The 14,052-nt window shown below is 62.7% G+C and overlaps 1 protein-coding gene across 4 annotated transcripts in view; it reads left to right on the plus strand.

Annotated features, from left to right (window-relative positions):
* The window catches only part of GAK (cyclin G associated kinase), a 49,418-nt gene that overhangs the window by 15,506 nt on the left and 19,860 nt on the right, over nucleotides 1-14,052 (plus strand). For 3 of the 4 annotated variants that reach the window (XM_018044353.1, XM_018044354.1, XM_018044356.1), the window contains exons 6-11: nucleotides 2,553-2,678; nucleotides 3,577-3,666; nucleotides 4,819-4,954; nucleotides 5,171-5,283; nucleotides 6,733-6,790; nucleotides 8,189-8,312. In XM_018044353.1, coding sequence (XP_017899842.1) covers nucleotides 2,553-2,678; nucleotides 3,577-3,666; nucleotides 4,819-4,954; nucleotides 5,171-5,283; nucleotides 6,733-6,790; nucleotides 8,189-8,312 — 647 coding nt within the window. Of the gene's footprint in view, nucleotides 1-10; nucleotides 27-2,552; nucleotides 2,679-3,576; nucleotides 3,667-4,818; nucleotides 4,955-5,170; nucleotides 5,284-6,732; nucleotides 6,791-8,188; nucleotides 8,313-14,052 lie in introns of those variants that run through there. The other variant, XM_018044357.1, reaches the window with a different exon arrangement.

Consider the following 14,052-nt stretch of genomic DNA (forward strand, 5'->3'; position numbering starts at 1 on the left):
GCCCCGTCATCCACAGGGACCTCAAGGTGGGGCCCCGCCCCTGCGCCTGCGCCCGGCTGCCTGGCAGCCCCCCTGCGCCCAGGCTCTCCCCTGCTGGCCCCAGCTGGGTGCTGCAACCTGCGGGCGAGGGTGTGGGCGGTCGCGGGCACGGACCCCTGCGTGGAGCCGAGAGGAGGCGGCGCCCCTGGGCTGCTCTGGGCAGGCGTGCTGCCCGCCTGCTGCTGGGCGCCGGGCGGGAGCGCTTCCCGCGGGGCTGCCCCGTGCCCCAGCTGCACAGGGGAGGCTGCCCTTCTCCTCATGCTGCCGGCGGGGGACGGGCTTGGTGGTCACGACTGTGTGCTCTGGTCTAACGTGTGTGTTTGCCGCGTCTGCCCAGTCGGAGTCCTCACTCTTCAGTTACCTGGGTGTCGTCTGCCTCTTTGCTGTTGCTTGTTGGTTGGTTTTTGTACATTCTCAGAACAGTGGTTTCTCAGTGGCACATGCTACAGCTGTTCTCCGTGGTCTGTGGCTTCACTCTAACAGCAGTCCGGCGTCCACGGAGCCAGGGCCCCGACTCTCACCTCGGCTCAGGGTGGCGGCAGGCCCCTCTGCCCTCCGCCGCCTGACTTGGTGAAAGCAGGCCCCAGATGCCGCTTCCTGCCAGGAGCCTCCCTTTGCTCCCTGCACTTTGGCCTGTGGCCAGCTCTCCCGTTCCCTCTGGGGGCTTTGAGCCTTGGGAACAGCACCGCCCTCGGGAAGCGGCGGGCTCCTCTCTGGCTGAGGAAGGTGGAACGCTTGGAGGGTGACAGCTTGGGCGGGGCGGACTGCTCAGCGGGTGTGTGCCGGGTCCACGGCTGCTGGCACCGTGTGGGGCCCCCTCACGAGCTCCCTGTGGTCTGTCCACGGGAGCCTTGGAGTCGTGCTCCGTGGAGTGGCAGGAAGGGCCCGGGAACCCCGGACCTGAGTGCCGGGCCCAGTGCATGTCCCTGGCGTCACAGCTGCGCGCCCCCTTCAGTGTGGGTTTCCTGGTGTCCCGCCGGGCATCATGCGAGTGGAGCCTCACAGCCTGTGTGCTTGGCATCATGATTTCAGCCTGTTGCATCTCGGGAGTCCTTGGTGAGCAGGGCCTGGGCGCTGGGCCTGGCCCTCCGCGCCCCCCTCGCCACACCGTGGCGGCCCCTGTCCCAGGACACCCTCGCCCCTGGGTGCCGGAGGCCGTCTCCGCGGTGGCCGCGGTGCCTGCGCATGGCTGGCCCCTGGTGGTGTGTGTGTGTTCGGCTGGCCTCTCCTCCTGGTGCGGGGTTTGTCTGCCTCACCCTGCCCTTGGGACCCGGTGTCCTGGGGGACAGCCCTGTGTCAGCGCTGGCAGGGCAGACTGCACTCCTGTGGCTGCTCTCTCACTCCCTCGGGCGTCCCTTCTGTTTGGCGTGAGTTGTCTTGGCTCCTCGTGAGGGGTCTTCAGCGCCCGACCTTGCTGCTCCCCGGCCTCTGTACCAGAGCGTGTCCCCTGGACCGTGTGGCTCTTGTCAGCTCTTGGTGTCTGGAGCCGTGCAGGCACCCTGGTTCCCAGCGCCTCCTAGTTACATTCAAACTGCTCTGGGGTCTGTTATCGTGCAGCGCGTTATGCCCGAAAGACAGTGTTCATCCTTTCAGTTAAAAATACTTGATTGCTGAAAATGCTGAGCGTCGTTGGAGCCCTTCAGCGGGTCTCATAGTAACGTCAAAGGCCACTGATCACAGATGCGATAACATACACTAATGACGAAACACCTGAAGCGTTTCAAGGGTTCTCGAACGGGACACGGAGACAGACACAAAGTGAGCAGATGCTGCCGGGAAAAGGTGCCTGCAGACTCAGGGACATGGGGCTGGCACAGACCTGTCTGTGTGAGGAGCACAGGGAAGCAAGGCTGGCCTGTGATTGTTCGGCTCAGGGTGTCGGCATCTGGTTGGAGTTGCCGTGACCCCCCCACTCCGAGAGAGGGGCTGACAGGCTGGAGACATCCTGGCCGCTGGGTTGGTAAGGGTGCCCCTGACCTGGGTCATGAAGTGCTGGTCTCCTGACTCTTCCCAGACGGTGGGACAGAGCCCCCGTGGTGAGTGTGGGCTGGCGGGGGGCCCGGCTCCCAAGCTGCGGGCAGGTCTGTGCCCTCCTGTTGAGAGGAGAGTCCAGGTCCCTGTTTGATGAGGATTTAAGGTCTCATTTGTTCACAGTTTCTGAATAAGAGGTCTTCTTTGTGTCTTTTGTTGGGTTTCTTCCAGTTATTAATGTGTTTGGTGGCTTTTAAATGGTATGTTAATTTTTTTCATCTTTTACGTTTCCTAAGGGTTCTTACAGTATACAGTCTACATTACTAAGATTATCTTTGATTTGTGGTGGATTTTAATTTGTTTGTTTATTTGAATGTCCCATGTCAAGGTACACACACCGATTTTGGTCCGAAAGGAGTGTCCCCTTTGCCCAGAAGACCCTCCGGCTGGTCTGCCCTTCGAGCCCCTGCCTGCCCGGCTCCCTGCTGTCCACAGCGCAGCCTGCAGCCCGGCCTCACAGACCGTCTCCTGAAACTTTGCAGGTTGAAAACTTACTGCTTAGTAACCAGGGGACCATCAAGCTGTGCGACTTTGGCAGTGCCACGACCATCTCGCACTACCCAGACTACAGCTGGAGCGCCCAGCGCCGGGCCCTGGTGGAGGAGGAGGTGAGTGCGGCAGCCAGGACCCCGCCGCCGCCCGTGCCTGCCCCGGCTGGCTCTTCCGTTGCCTATGCCTTGATGTAGCAAAGCGCGCACCGTAAGAGTTCCCACTGTGACCGTCGTTAGCACGTGGTCCAGTGGCCCTACATGCGTCCACGTCGCAGCGCAGCCGTCACCTCCGTCCCTCTGCAGGACTTTAGTCATCCCAAACGTGGCGCTTTAAAGCATCGTGTAAAAACCTGCCTTCAGGGTGGTTCGGCAGTTAACCACAGGAGCCCCCCGGGAGACTGGTGGGCGAGTTCAAGCCCGTGTGAACAGCAGGTGCCGCTGAGTGGGCACAGACACCCCCGGGCGGGGCAGCCGTCTGTGCACTCACGCTGCGCTCCTGTGCTGGGTGCACGAGCGCGCAGACGCGGCCCCGGAGCCTGCCCCAGAGCCTGCCCCGGCAGAGAGGGCAGCGCAAGACGAGCAGGCAGGGCCACCACGGGCAGCGCGCACTCCCTCGAGACTGTGCTCCCTGGGGAGCACGTGCGTCTCAGGGGTGCAGACGCGTCCTCTGCCTGCAGGTGGGCAGTGAGCCCGGGGACTGGTCTGCAGTGCACCCTGGGGCTCCAGGTCCTGGCGCCTGGAGCGCCTCCTGAAGCCTTGTGACCCCCGCCCGCCACGCACCCTCCTCCGCTCTCAGTGGTTCCCGGGGACCCCTGGGCACGGCTGTCGTGGTTGCCGATCCTTCGCATCCATGGTGCTGGTCCCGTGTGCTCAGCACGCTCCGGGGCCCCCGTGCAGAGCCTCGTGTGACCACCCCGGCCAGGCTACCTGACCGGCGCCAGGCCCTGCGGCCCGGGATTGCCACAGCAGCTGTGACGGGCCTGTGCCATTTCCTCTGACACGTTCTCCTCTCCAGATCACCAGGAACACGACCCCCATGTACAGGACGCCAGAAATTGTGGACTTGTACTCAAACTTCCCGATCGGCGAGAAGCAAGACATCTGGGTGAGGCCGCGGCCTGTGTGCCTGGGCAGCCCGACTGGCCCCGGGGCCCTGGGTGAGGCTGCGGCTGCCCAGCCCTCGGCTCCCCTCCTCTTCCTTGGCTCTCCCTTTCCTCTGGTGGTTCTTTCTCTCCTGCGGCCCTTGTGACGCTGTTGGTGGGCAGGCACTGACGGCGGGGTGCTGAGGGGCGGAGGCCGGTGTTGCCCAGGCCTGGCCCGAGACGGCATTCCTGCATGCCTGGACCTGAGCTCATCTGGTCCGAGCCTCTCTGTGGCCAGCGCTGGGCCTTCCGGATGGCCTTGCAGCTGTGCACCGCCCTGACGATGCTGGAGCTGTGACTGTGCCCGAGCCCTTACAGGGTCTCAGGCGGAGGTCAGGCCCATCCTCTGGGACACATCCCATCGGTGTGGGGCTGTCCCTGTGTACGCCGAGTGTGGGTCTGACTGAGCGGGTGTCTGCTGGTCCCTTGGTTCAGCATGAGGGCTTGGAGCTCAGGGAGCACTGCTCCTGCCTATCCGAGGTGCCCTGATGCCTCCCTGGTGCCCTGAGAACAGGACTCGGGGGCCCTGAACCCCTGCCTCAGGGTTCCCGTCCAGGCCTATCAGGCCCGTGACCGGCGGCACCGAGTGTAGACTGGTGGACACGCTTGAGCTGGTCGACTCCAAGTGGACACGTTCAGCCTGTCCCAGCCCAAGGGCCGCGTGCATGAGCTGGAAGGCGGGGCTTGGCCTGGCCTGGGCCCTGCTTGTGCCTCACTCCCCTCACTGTGCTGGACAGTCTGGGTTCCTGTCCTCCTGCGGCAGGTGCCGTGGCGGAGGCATGGAGGGGACACTGATGTTTGAGTGCAGGGCCGGCAGCCCCTGACTCGTCCCTGGCGCTCAGCTCGAGCCCAGAGGAGGCCCTGCCACTCGCCCTCCGCACTGCTGATTGGCAGGTAGATCCCTCTCTGGGGTAGGAGCTTGGTGTCTCGAGAGGACCTCATCAGAGAACGGAGGGTTGGGCTTTGTTGGCTGCGCTGACCTGGCCGGTCTCTGCGCCCCATGAGTGTGGACCCGGGCCAGCGGGCGAGGCAGGGCCGGGCAGAGCCGGCAGGGCGGGACAGGGTGGGCAGAGCCGGCAGGGCGGGCAGAGCCGGGCGCCTCTCTGTCTCCGCAGGCTCTCGGCTGCATTCTGTACCTGCTCTGCTTCGGGCAGCACCCGTTTGAGGACGGGGCGAAGCTTCGCATCGTCAACGGGAAGTACGCAATCCCCGCCGATGACGCACGCTACTCTGTGTTCCACGGCCTGATCCGTAAGTCCCAGCGCAGCGCCCCCCGCCTGAGCACATGTCCCGAGTGGCCGCTTCTGCTGGTCTTGTTCTTCACATTGTCCTTCCCCACTTGCTTTTAAAACCAGTAGTGTAAGCAAAACACGGGCCTCCAGGGCACAGCGCCCTGCAGAGCGGGGGTGCTGCTTGCCCGGGGCCCCAGCCTGGCCGCCTGTAGGATGACCTCTGCCTCTCCTGTAGGTGCAACGCTCAAGGTCAACCCGGAGGAGCGGCTGTCCATCACGGAGCTGGTCAACCAGCTCCAGGAGATCGCGGCCGCCCGCAACGTGAACCCCAAGTCACCCATCACCGAGGTGGGCCTCTGTGTGCCGCTCGCGATGACGCTGTCTGTGTTGCTTTAGAGCCAGGGGGTCCAGCTCCACTTGGCTCTCGTGGAGGGAGGAGACCCCGGGGTTGCCTGAGGGCCAATGTGCTCCCCTGTGGGGCTCCTGGAGCTGGGAGACAGAGCCTGGGGCTGGGCTCTGAGGTTCAGAGAGGCCAGCGGCGAGGAGAGGGCTGCTGAGTCAGGTTGGCCTGGGCTGCCCCGTGGTCTTTCCGGAGAACCTGGGCCCCCGGGTGGGCCAAGTCTCAGGTGGCGTTTGGGCCCAAGGTCCAGGGGCAGCCAGCCTGGGTGTGTCCCCGATGACGGCTCCACAAGGAGGGTGGAAGCACCCGAGGAAGGACACAGGCCTCTTCTGCTGGGGCTCACGAGCACGTGCTGCTCTCAGTGCGTCTAGAACCAGGGACCGAGGGCCAGACAGCGGCCCAAGCCTGCTCCCTCTGCCCGGGGCCTCGTGGGAGAGAAGTCAGCCTGTCCTTGGGGCAGTGTGGGCGCACCGGCCCCGGTGCACTGAGACCAGGAAAGCACCGGGCAGGAGGCTGGGCTGATTGATACACAGGAGCCCGTGGGGAAGGGGTCAGGAGAGCCAGAGGCTCTGTGTGCCGCAGCCTGGGCCTGGCGCCTCTGAGCACGCTCCCTGCAGCCCCCGAGGCGGTGTGGGGCCTGCAGTCCTGCCAGGAGGTGCCCCGCGTCTTCGGGAAGCTGGTGAAACAACAAAGCAGAGTTTCTGGTTTCTGAGTAAAGGACACAGTTGAGCTAAGACACATGTGCCTGACGCTTCGCGGGTGTTACTCTTAAGACTCCTTGGAGCATTCTGTTTATCACTGACCACTCTCAGCGCGGCACGTACCATAGAGGCCGTAATGCGGTGTTTCTTGAGTCTAGTGTGACATGTTAACCCGAAAGTAAGAATGCTCTTTGAAACTCCACAAGAGACTTCAAAGCAAGTGCCGCGTAGCTTGTAGAGAGTGGACACGGAGCTGCAGTTGCTCTGGCCGGGTGAGCGTGAGGCCGGCCCTCGAGTGGGTTCGTCTGGGCCCGTCGCGGGGTGCCTCGGGTCTCCAGGGCAGTTGTGGTGTTGCGACGGCAGCTGGTGCGGCCTCGGGCTCAGCCCACCGTGCTCTGCAGCTGCGCTTCATGGTGGTCATCCTGCCCGAGCCTCCATGGGTCCCATTCTGTGTCCTGTCGACGGCAGGACCTGCAGCCTCGGTGGCTGGGGTGGGTTCACGGCTGCTGCCTGTGTTGTGAACAGAGCCGTGTGCCTGGGTGGCCCCACAGATCAGCCCTGGGGTCCAGGACGCGTCGAGACCCTGGGGAGGGCGGTGGTCCTTGGTGGTTTTGTAGCGAGCCAGGTGGAGGAGGGTGTACTCGGTGGGCGACGTGTCCCGAGCACCTGGCCTGACCTGAGTTTGCACCTTCCCAGCTCCTGGAGCAGAATGGAGGCTATGGGCACGCGGCCCCTCCCGGCTCCATGGGCAGCAGTGAGTATCCCCGGGACCCCAGTTCACGGTTCCTGAGCCGCCCCAAGACTCAGCAGGGCCGCCCCTCGGTGAGGTCAGGACTGGAGAGGGGGCCAGAGGCCGGGCGCCTGCTGTCCCCGCAAACCCCCGCGGTCGGGCAACCTGGGCCCCCTGAGTCCCAGCCTTGCCCGAGGGGCTCTAGGGGGTCTGCCTGTGGGCTGCCTCGGCCTCGGGCCCCGGGGGACTGGGCGGCGGCACAGGTCTCCAGTACGCGTGGCCCCTGCCCGGTCAGATGCGGGTGTCCCTTCAGGCCAGCCCACGGTGATGCCACGGGTAGCCTGGAGGCGGTGTGTGAGGGAGCAGAGCGGCTGTGAGGGGCCCGCAGGGGCAGCGTCTGCTCACCATGCGGCGGGCTCGGGTGGGGAGGTGGGTCTGGCGGCGGGCAGGGGCCGGTGGACTTGGCTCATGGCTCGGACGTGTTTGCTGAGAGGGTTGCACTTGATTTGCTAGTTAGCCTGGGGGTTCTGGGGGCTGGCGCAGCCAGCCCTGAGTGCGGCTGGCCCAGAAAGTTCCAGACACGCCTCTGCCCTGTTTCTCCAGGGCCACCCCAGGGTCCTGTTGCAGCCCATCTCCTCCAGGGCTGATGCCAGCAGCTGGCCGCCCGTGTCCCGGCTCCTTGTCCACCAGAGTAGCTCTGGCTTAGCTGCCTCCCTGGGGCGTAGTGTGGGGCCCCCTCGAGGTGCCCGGAAAAACGCCCCACGTGTGTACAGGGTGCGGGGCAGAGGGCTGGCGTAGGTGTCACACACGTGTTGCCACCGGATCCAGAGGCCGCAGGCGCCCCCGCATGGGAGCGCGTGGACCCTCCTTGCTGTCCTCCGCCCGACTTCTGCATTCACGACCGGGGTGCAGCCGTGCCCTGGACCCTGGTCTTGGGGCCTTCGTGGGCCGCTGCTCCGGCCTTGTCCGCACGGCCGCTAGGGGCCTGTTCCCTGCAGACCAGCAGAGCGGGGGCCGCTGAGGCCTTCCTGTGTCCCACACAGCCTTGCTGCCGCCGCCTCCCCTCCTCTGCCTTCCCACGCACCGGCGGCCTCCGTCTGTGGGCGTGTTCGTACCTTGTGTACCAGCCTGCTCACCCCCCCTGGGCTCTAGCACGTGTTTGTCAGAGGCAGGGTCCCTTTTGGTGCCCAGCAGGTGCTGGGAGTGAGTTGGGTGAACGTCTGGAACGTGGGAACAGCTTCACGCGCCCAGAGGCTCTAGTCTGCTGAGGCGCCCAGGTCCTGCTCTGGGCTCCCTTCTACCCAGTTCGTTCCTGTGCCGGGCGTGGGGCGTAGGCAGCCAGGTGGGGGACACCTGGCCCCAGTGGAGGGACGCACGGGCCGCTGCGGCACCTGGAGTCCTGCAGTCTCTCTCTGCTTGCAGGCCTGGTGGTCGCCGAGTGCGAGCAGCCCTACGGCGGGCTCCTGGACATTCTGCGTGGGGGCACCGAGCGCCTCTTCACCAACATCAAGGGCACCTCCTCCAAGGTCATCCAGTCCGTTGCCAAGTGAGTCGAGGGTGCAGACACGTGGGTTCTCTGCTGTGCGATTTTTGGAGCCTTGGGTGCGGACCTGTGTCCAGATGTGCAGAACCCGCACTTACGGCCGGGTGAGCATGCGTGCTCAGTGTGAGCTAGCCCCCTGCGTGAGCTCAGGCGTCGCCGCTTTCCTGCCCTCGTGCTGGAGGGTGTTTGCGGGAGACCGCACACCCTGGCTCCGGGCCGCGTCCCTCCTGAGGGTGGCCCTGTCCACGGAGACGGCAGCCACGCACACAGCCTGCTGGTGCCGTCCTCCAGGAGGTCTTGGCTTTGACCAGGGAGCCCCGGAGAGTCGGGTTCCGTCTGGCGTGTGCCCGCCTCATGGGGCGGGGGCGGCCTGTGCTCTGTGCTGTGAGCCGCTGGGTAGTGCCGCCCCTGCACGGCCGCGGAGGCCTCGGGCTTGTCTTCTCTGCGCTGTGGTTATTGTACGTTGACAGCTGTTGGGGACGCGGGCAGGGGCTCACGTGCTTGTGTGTGAGTGTGCGTGCACACGTGTGGGTCCTGTGAGGGGACTCGGTGGCGCCCCCGTGCTTTGCCTCTGACGTGACTGTAGGGATGAGAAGAGCTTGGTGTCTGCCCAGTGCGGGCTCTGGCTGGGCAGGGTGCCTGCTCACGCCTGTGCCATGCGGCCCTTTGTGGTGCCTGGGCTGCACCTCGTCTCCAGCAGGAAGGTCAGAGGCACCTCTTTGTCTGGTACCTGGCTCCCCAGAGTCCTGTCCCAGGGCAGGTGTGAAGACCTGAGGCCCGGGTGGGGCGTGGGCGTGTGGAGGGCCCTGCTTGGGGCCTCCCTGTCAGCCGTCGTCGGTGCTGCTGCGGCCCGGCAAGGGCTGACCTTGTGTGTGGCGGCTGCCCTCCCGCCTGCAGCCCTCCCGCCTGCAGCCCTCCCTGCACGTCCGCCACCGAGATGCCCACGGCCGCACTCACGTCCTCCTGTCTCCCTCCCAGCGGGGTTTGTCATGGGGTTTCGGGTGGACCCGGCGGGAACAGCAGGCCGACAGCAGCCAGCAGACTTGAGAGGAGCCACTCGGCCTTGCGGAGGAGAGAGGAACCGCGTTCCCACGCGGCTGAGGTGCGCGCCCGCAGGCCAGCCTTGCGGGCAGCCTCTCTGCGCACCAGGGCCAAGCAGGTAGCCGCCTCCTGCCCAGGGTGCCCCGAGGCTTGTGAAGCTCTTGAAGGTACTGGCGTGAGCACACTTGCCCAGGGGCTCTGTGCTGAGGCCTGGCACAGTGATGGCCCTGGACTGTGGCCTGTTCCCGCACTCCCCACCACAGGGCCAGGACAGGGTGGACGGGACCTCAGGTCCTCCCTGAAAGCAGGGAGGCCACTCCCCACACAGGCCGATACAGGATGTGGGGACCCAGCTTAGGACGCTGGCTTGGGGAGGGGCATCCCTGTGGCCACCGGCTCCCAAGTGTGTGGGGAGTACACCCTGGGCCTTGACCCCCAGGCGAGCGGATGGTCCCCAGGGATCGACCCCCAGGCGAGTGATGGTCCCCAGGGAACGGCCTTTGCTCTGTGGGTCAGACGAGCACGGCGGCCATGATTCTTGAGCTCTCCAGGGGCTTCCTGCAGGTCTGGCACAGGGTCCAGTCAGGGCCTGGTGACAGGGCCCTCCAGGGCCACTCAGCCCCAGGGCTGCAGGCGGGACCCTTTCTCGGGGTGTGTGGGCCCGCCCTGTGGCCTCTGGCTCGCAGTCCTGACCCTGAGCTCCTGCGCGCCCGTGGCCTCTCGTCAGTCGCTCAGCACTTTCAGGCGCAAGCTCCAGACGTGCACGTGTCCCGGATCCCACACGCCAGGCCCTCACAGCCGCCTCCACCAGGCGCCCTGGCCCCTCACGGGCAGCGGGGCGAGTGGCCGGGCTGCGCCAGCCGTCCCAGCAGCGAGCGTGCTGTGTGGAGCCGCAGGCTCTGGCCTGGGGCGCAGCCCTCCGGCCACGTGTCCGCGGGGACTGCTGCTCCGGCCTGTGCTCTGCTTCACGACGGGTGTCCGTCTCTCCCGCTGACGTCATGCCACACGCTGTAGACGGCTCGTGTAGTGAGCGTGGCCGGCGCTCTCCCCCGCCCGCTGCCGGCGTCGCTCGGGCGCAGGTTTGCCCATGCTCCCTCCGCGCCCTCCGTCTTCTGCCCTGGAGGCCTTTCCTGCCCGGGCTGTCAGTAGCGCGGGCCTGCCCTGGCCGTCCCTGGTCGGGACTCCACGCGCTCACAGCCGTGGGCCTGGGTTCTGTCCCTGGTCAGGGAAGCAGACCCCTCAGGCCGCACGGCGCAGCCAGGGGGAGAAAGGAAGGCAGGCTGTAGGCGTCTCGGGTTACTGGAGGTGGAGCTTCGGTGGCTCCGTTGCATGCTTGGGTTTCTGACACACCTGGACCTTCCTCTGGGGACTTTGCTCACCCCTGCGCACCCCCCGCTCGGGAGGCGGGCCTGCCCTCTCCCTACCTGAGGGAGTCAGCGGCCCTCGCTGGGCTCTGCTGCACATGCCAGGTGGCCTCTGAGGGTGTGGCGCGTCCCCCCCCATGGCCCGTTTCAGGACAGCTGGTCTGCAGGGGCTGCCTCTTCTGGTGGCCGCACGCGCGGGCAGAGGTCACGGGCAGAGGTCGCCGGTGGGAGGCAGCGAGAGGGACCGCCCCATCCAGGCCAGAGCTGCGGCAGCAGACTGCAGTGGGGGCGCCGGCCGTCTGTGAGTTTGGGGGTTTACATTCAGAGGTCATGGCGCTGCTCAGTGCATTTTCAAGTTCTTTACTTTAAAGATGAAAATCCTGACATTGTTGCCACAGACTTTGATCCCAAAATTCACATGTAAGTTACCAAAATTTCCAGCAATGTTTTCAAAATTAAGAACAGAGACAGACCTCATTTTATGTCAAATTTTTTTAAGCATCTGTTGTTAGATGTGTTTAGACTTACCCATGACATGTATTTAGGGAGGGGTGCTATAAACCATGAGTGGTGAGTCCAAAGAAAATAACAGATTAAAGAGTTTATGTTGATGAGATCATGGGTATGTGTCGAAAAAGAAAAAATGGGATCTCGTCTAATAACAGCAAGATACAGTAGGTCTGATCTGTTAACAGATCTGATTGTGAAAAGCTGTTTCCGAGGAAAAGCTGATAAAATACGCAGAGGTGTTTTTATAACACCAGAGTAAGAAAGGTATCTTAAATGTGACCAAAAGCACATAAGGGTTGGGGAAGCGGTTAATAGATTTAACTGAATTAAAAATTCTCTGTTAGTTGGAAAAGCACATTTCTTTAACAGGAGAATGTGTCAGTGGGTTGGGAGTAAATACGTTCAGACTGTGTGAATCATAGCTAGTATGCATAGGATTATAATGGGCTTCCCAGGAAGCGCAGTCGGTAAAGAACCCATCGGCAATTACGGGAGACCTGGGTGCGATCCCTGGGTTGGGAAGATCCCCTGGAGAAGGGAAATGGCAACCCACTCCAGTACTCTCACCTGGAGAATCCCGTGGACAGAGGAGCCTGGCAGGCTGCAGTCCACGGGTCACAGAGCCGGTCATGACTGAGCGGCTTAGCGCGTGAGGGTCAGTGGCTTCCCAGGTGGCGCTCGTGGTGAAGAGCCCGCCTGCCGGTGAAGGAGACAGACGAGATGCGGGTTTGGCCCCTGGGTCGGGAAGAGCCCCTGGAGGAGGGCACGGCAACCCACTCCAGTACGCTTGCCTGGAGAATCCCATGGACAGAGGAGCCTGGCGGGCTACGGTCCACGGGGTCACAGAGAGGTGGACAAGACTGAGCGACTAAACCGCAAAATGAGGTGGATAAACGCAAGAAGATGCTCAGTTTCACGTTACTTGTAGACAGCATAGCTGGGTCGTATGTCTTGACCCGCTCTGACGATCTGTTAGTTGGTGCATGTCGGTCACTGGTGTGTAAAGTGCTTACTGGCACACAGGACAGCCTCTCTTCCCTGCGCTGCACACAGACGGGCCTGTGCCAGCCCCACACCCGCGAGTCTGTGAGCGCCTCTTCCCAGCGGCATCTGCTCAGTTTGTGTCTCCACGTCCCGTCTGGCGGTTCTTGAAAACCTTCCGACGTTTCGTCATTATTGTACGTGGTGTTGTATCTGATTAGTGAGTGGCCTCCTGTGTTACTGTGAGACCCGCTGAAGGGCTCGGACGACAGCTCACATTTTTTAGCAATAAAGTATTTTTAATTGAAGGGATAGCACTGTCTTTTGGGCATAACACACTGCACGTTAACAAACCTGAGTAGTATAAATGTAACTAAGATATGCTGGGAACCAGGGTGCCCGCACGGCTCGCTTTGCTGGGTCCTGGCTCACTGCAGGGGACTGTAGCCGAGCCCACCATGTCTCCACAGCACCTGGGGTTGGATTAGTAGGGATGAAGCACAAGCTGGAATCAAGATTGCCAGAGGAAATATCAATAACCTCAGACACGCAGGTGACACCACCGTAATGGCAGAAAGTAGAGAGGCCTGTTGATGAGAGTAAAGGAGGAGAGTGAAAACACTGGCTTCAGGCAGCGCATTAAAAAGCAGAGATGTCATTTTGCTGACAAAGGTCCCTCTAGTCAAAGCTGTGATCTTTCTAGTAGTCATGTACAGATGTGAGAGCTGGACCATAAAGAAGGCTGAGTGCCAAAGAATTGATGGTTTTGAACTGTGGTGTTGGAGAAGACTCTTGCGAGTCCCTTGGACAGCAAGGAGATCAAACCAGTCAATCCTAAAGGAAATCAACCTTGAATATTCATTGGAAGGACTGATGCTGAAGCTCCAATACTTTGGCCACCTGATGCGAAGAGCTGACTCCTTGGAAAATACCGTGATGTTGGGAAAGAGTGAAGGCAGGAGAAGGGGATGACAGAGGATGAGATGGTTGGATGGCATCACCGACTCGATGGACATGAGTCTGTGCAAGCTCTGGGAGCTGGTGATGGACAGGGAGGCCTGGCGTGCTGCAGTCCGTGGGGTCGCAAAGCGTCGGACAGGCCTGAGCGCCGGAGCAGCAGCTGTGTTCCTAGTCCTTGTTGCTTTCTTGTTTTTAGTTTCTGTTGGTCTTCCGTTCTTTCTCTATTTTTGTGGTTCTAACTGAGCCTTTTCTGTGATCCCACGCTCTCTCCTTGCTCACTTCACCACTTACACGGCTCTTTCTTTGCTGACTTCAGTGGCTGCCCTGGCGCGTGTGGTCACCAGCTGGCCCAGGTCCGCTTTCAGATAGCATGCTGTTCCTTCCAGGGGGCGGTGTGCTTCGTGACTCCTGCCGCCACCCTCCTGGCCCCACGTCCCTGCTGTTCGTGTCTCCTCAGGTCTCGAGGACGGTGTCTCAGGTCAGAGTCCTGGCTGCTGGTTTTTCTCCCAACACTGTAAACATCTGGCCTCACTCCTTGCCTGCCTGGTTGCTGGGGCGAAGCCAGGCGTAGTTCTTACTGTAGCTCCCCCGTAGGTAAAGTGTCCCCTGCCCCGAGCTTCTTTCAGGATTTTGTCTTCACCTTTGATTGTTCCCGAAGTTGAGGCTGACGTGCCCTCGGGTGGCTCTCCTGGCGTTGGTCCTGCTGGGTGTCCTCTGGGCTCCCGGGTCTGTGGTTTGGTGTCTGACGCTGATTTAGATAAATTCTCAGTTAGGATGTGCGCACGTCTTCAGTTCCCCCCTCTCTCCTCCTCTCGGGGTCCCCGTTACGTCATAGGCTCACCCCACAGGCCTTAGATGTTCTCTGCCATCCCCCAGCCTGTGCTCTT

The sequence above is a fragment of the Capra hircus genome, unplaced genomic scaffold (assembly GCF_001704415.2).
Source record: "Capra hircus breed San Clemente unplaced genomic scaffold, ASM170441v1, whole genome shotgun sequence".
NCBI lineage: Eukaryota > Metazoa > Chordata > Mammalia > Artiodactyla > Bovidae > Capra > Capra hircus.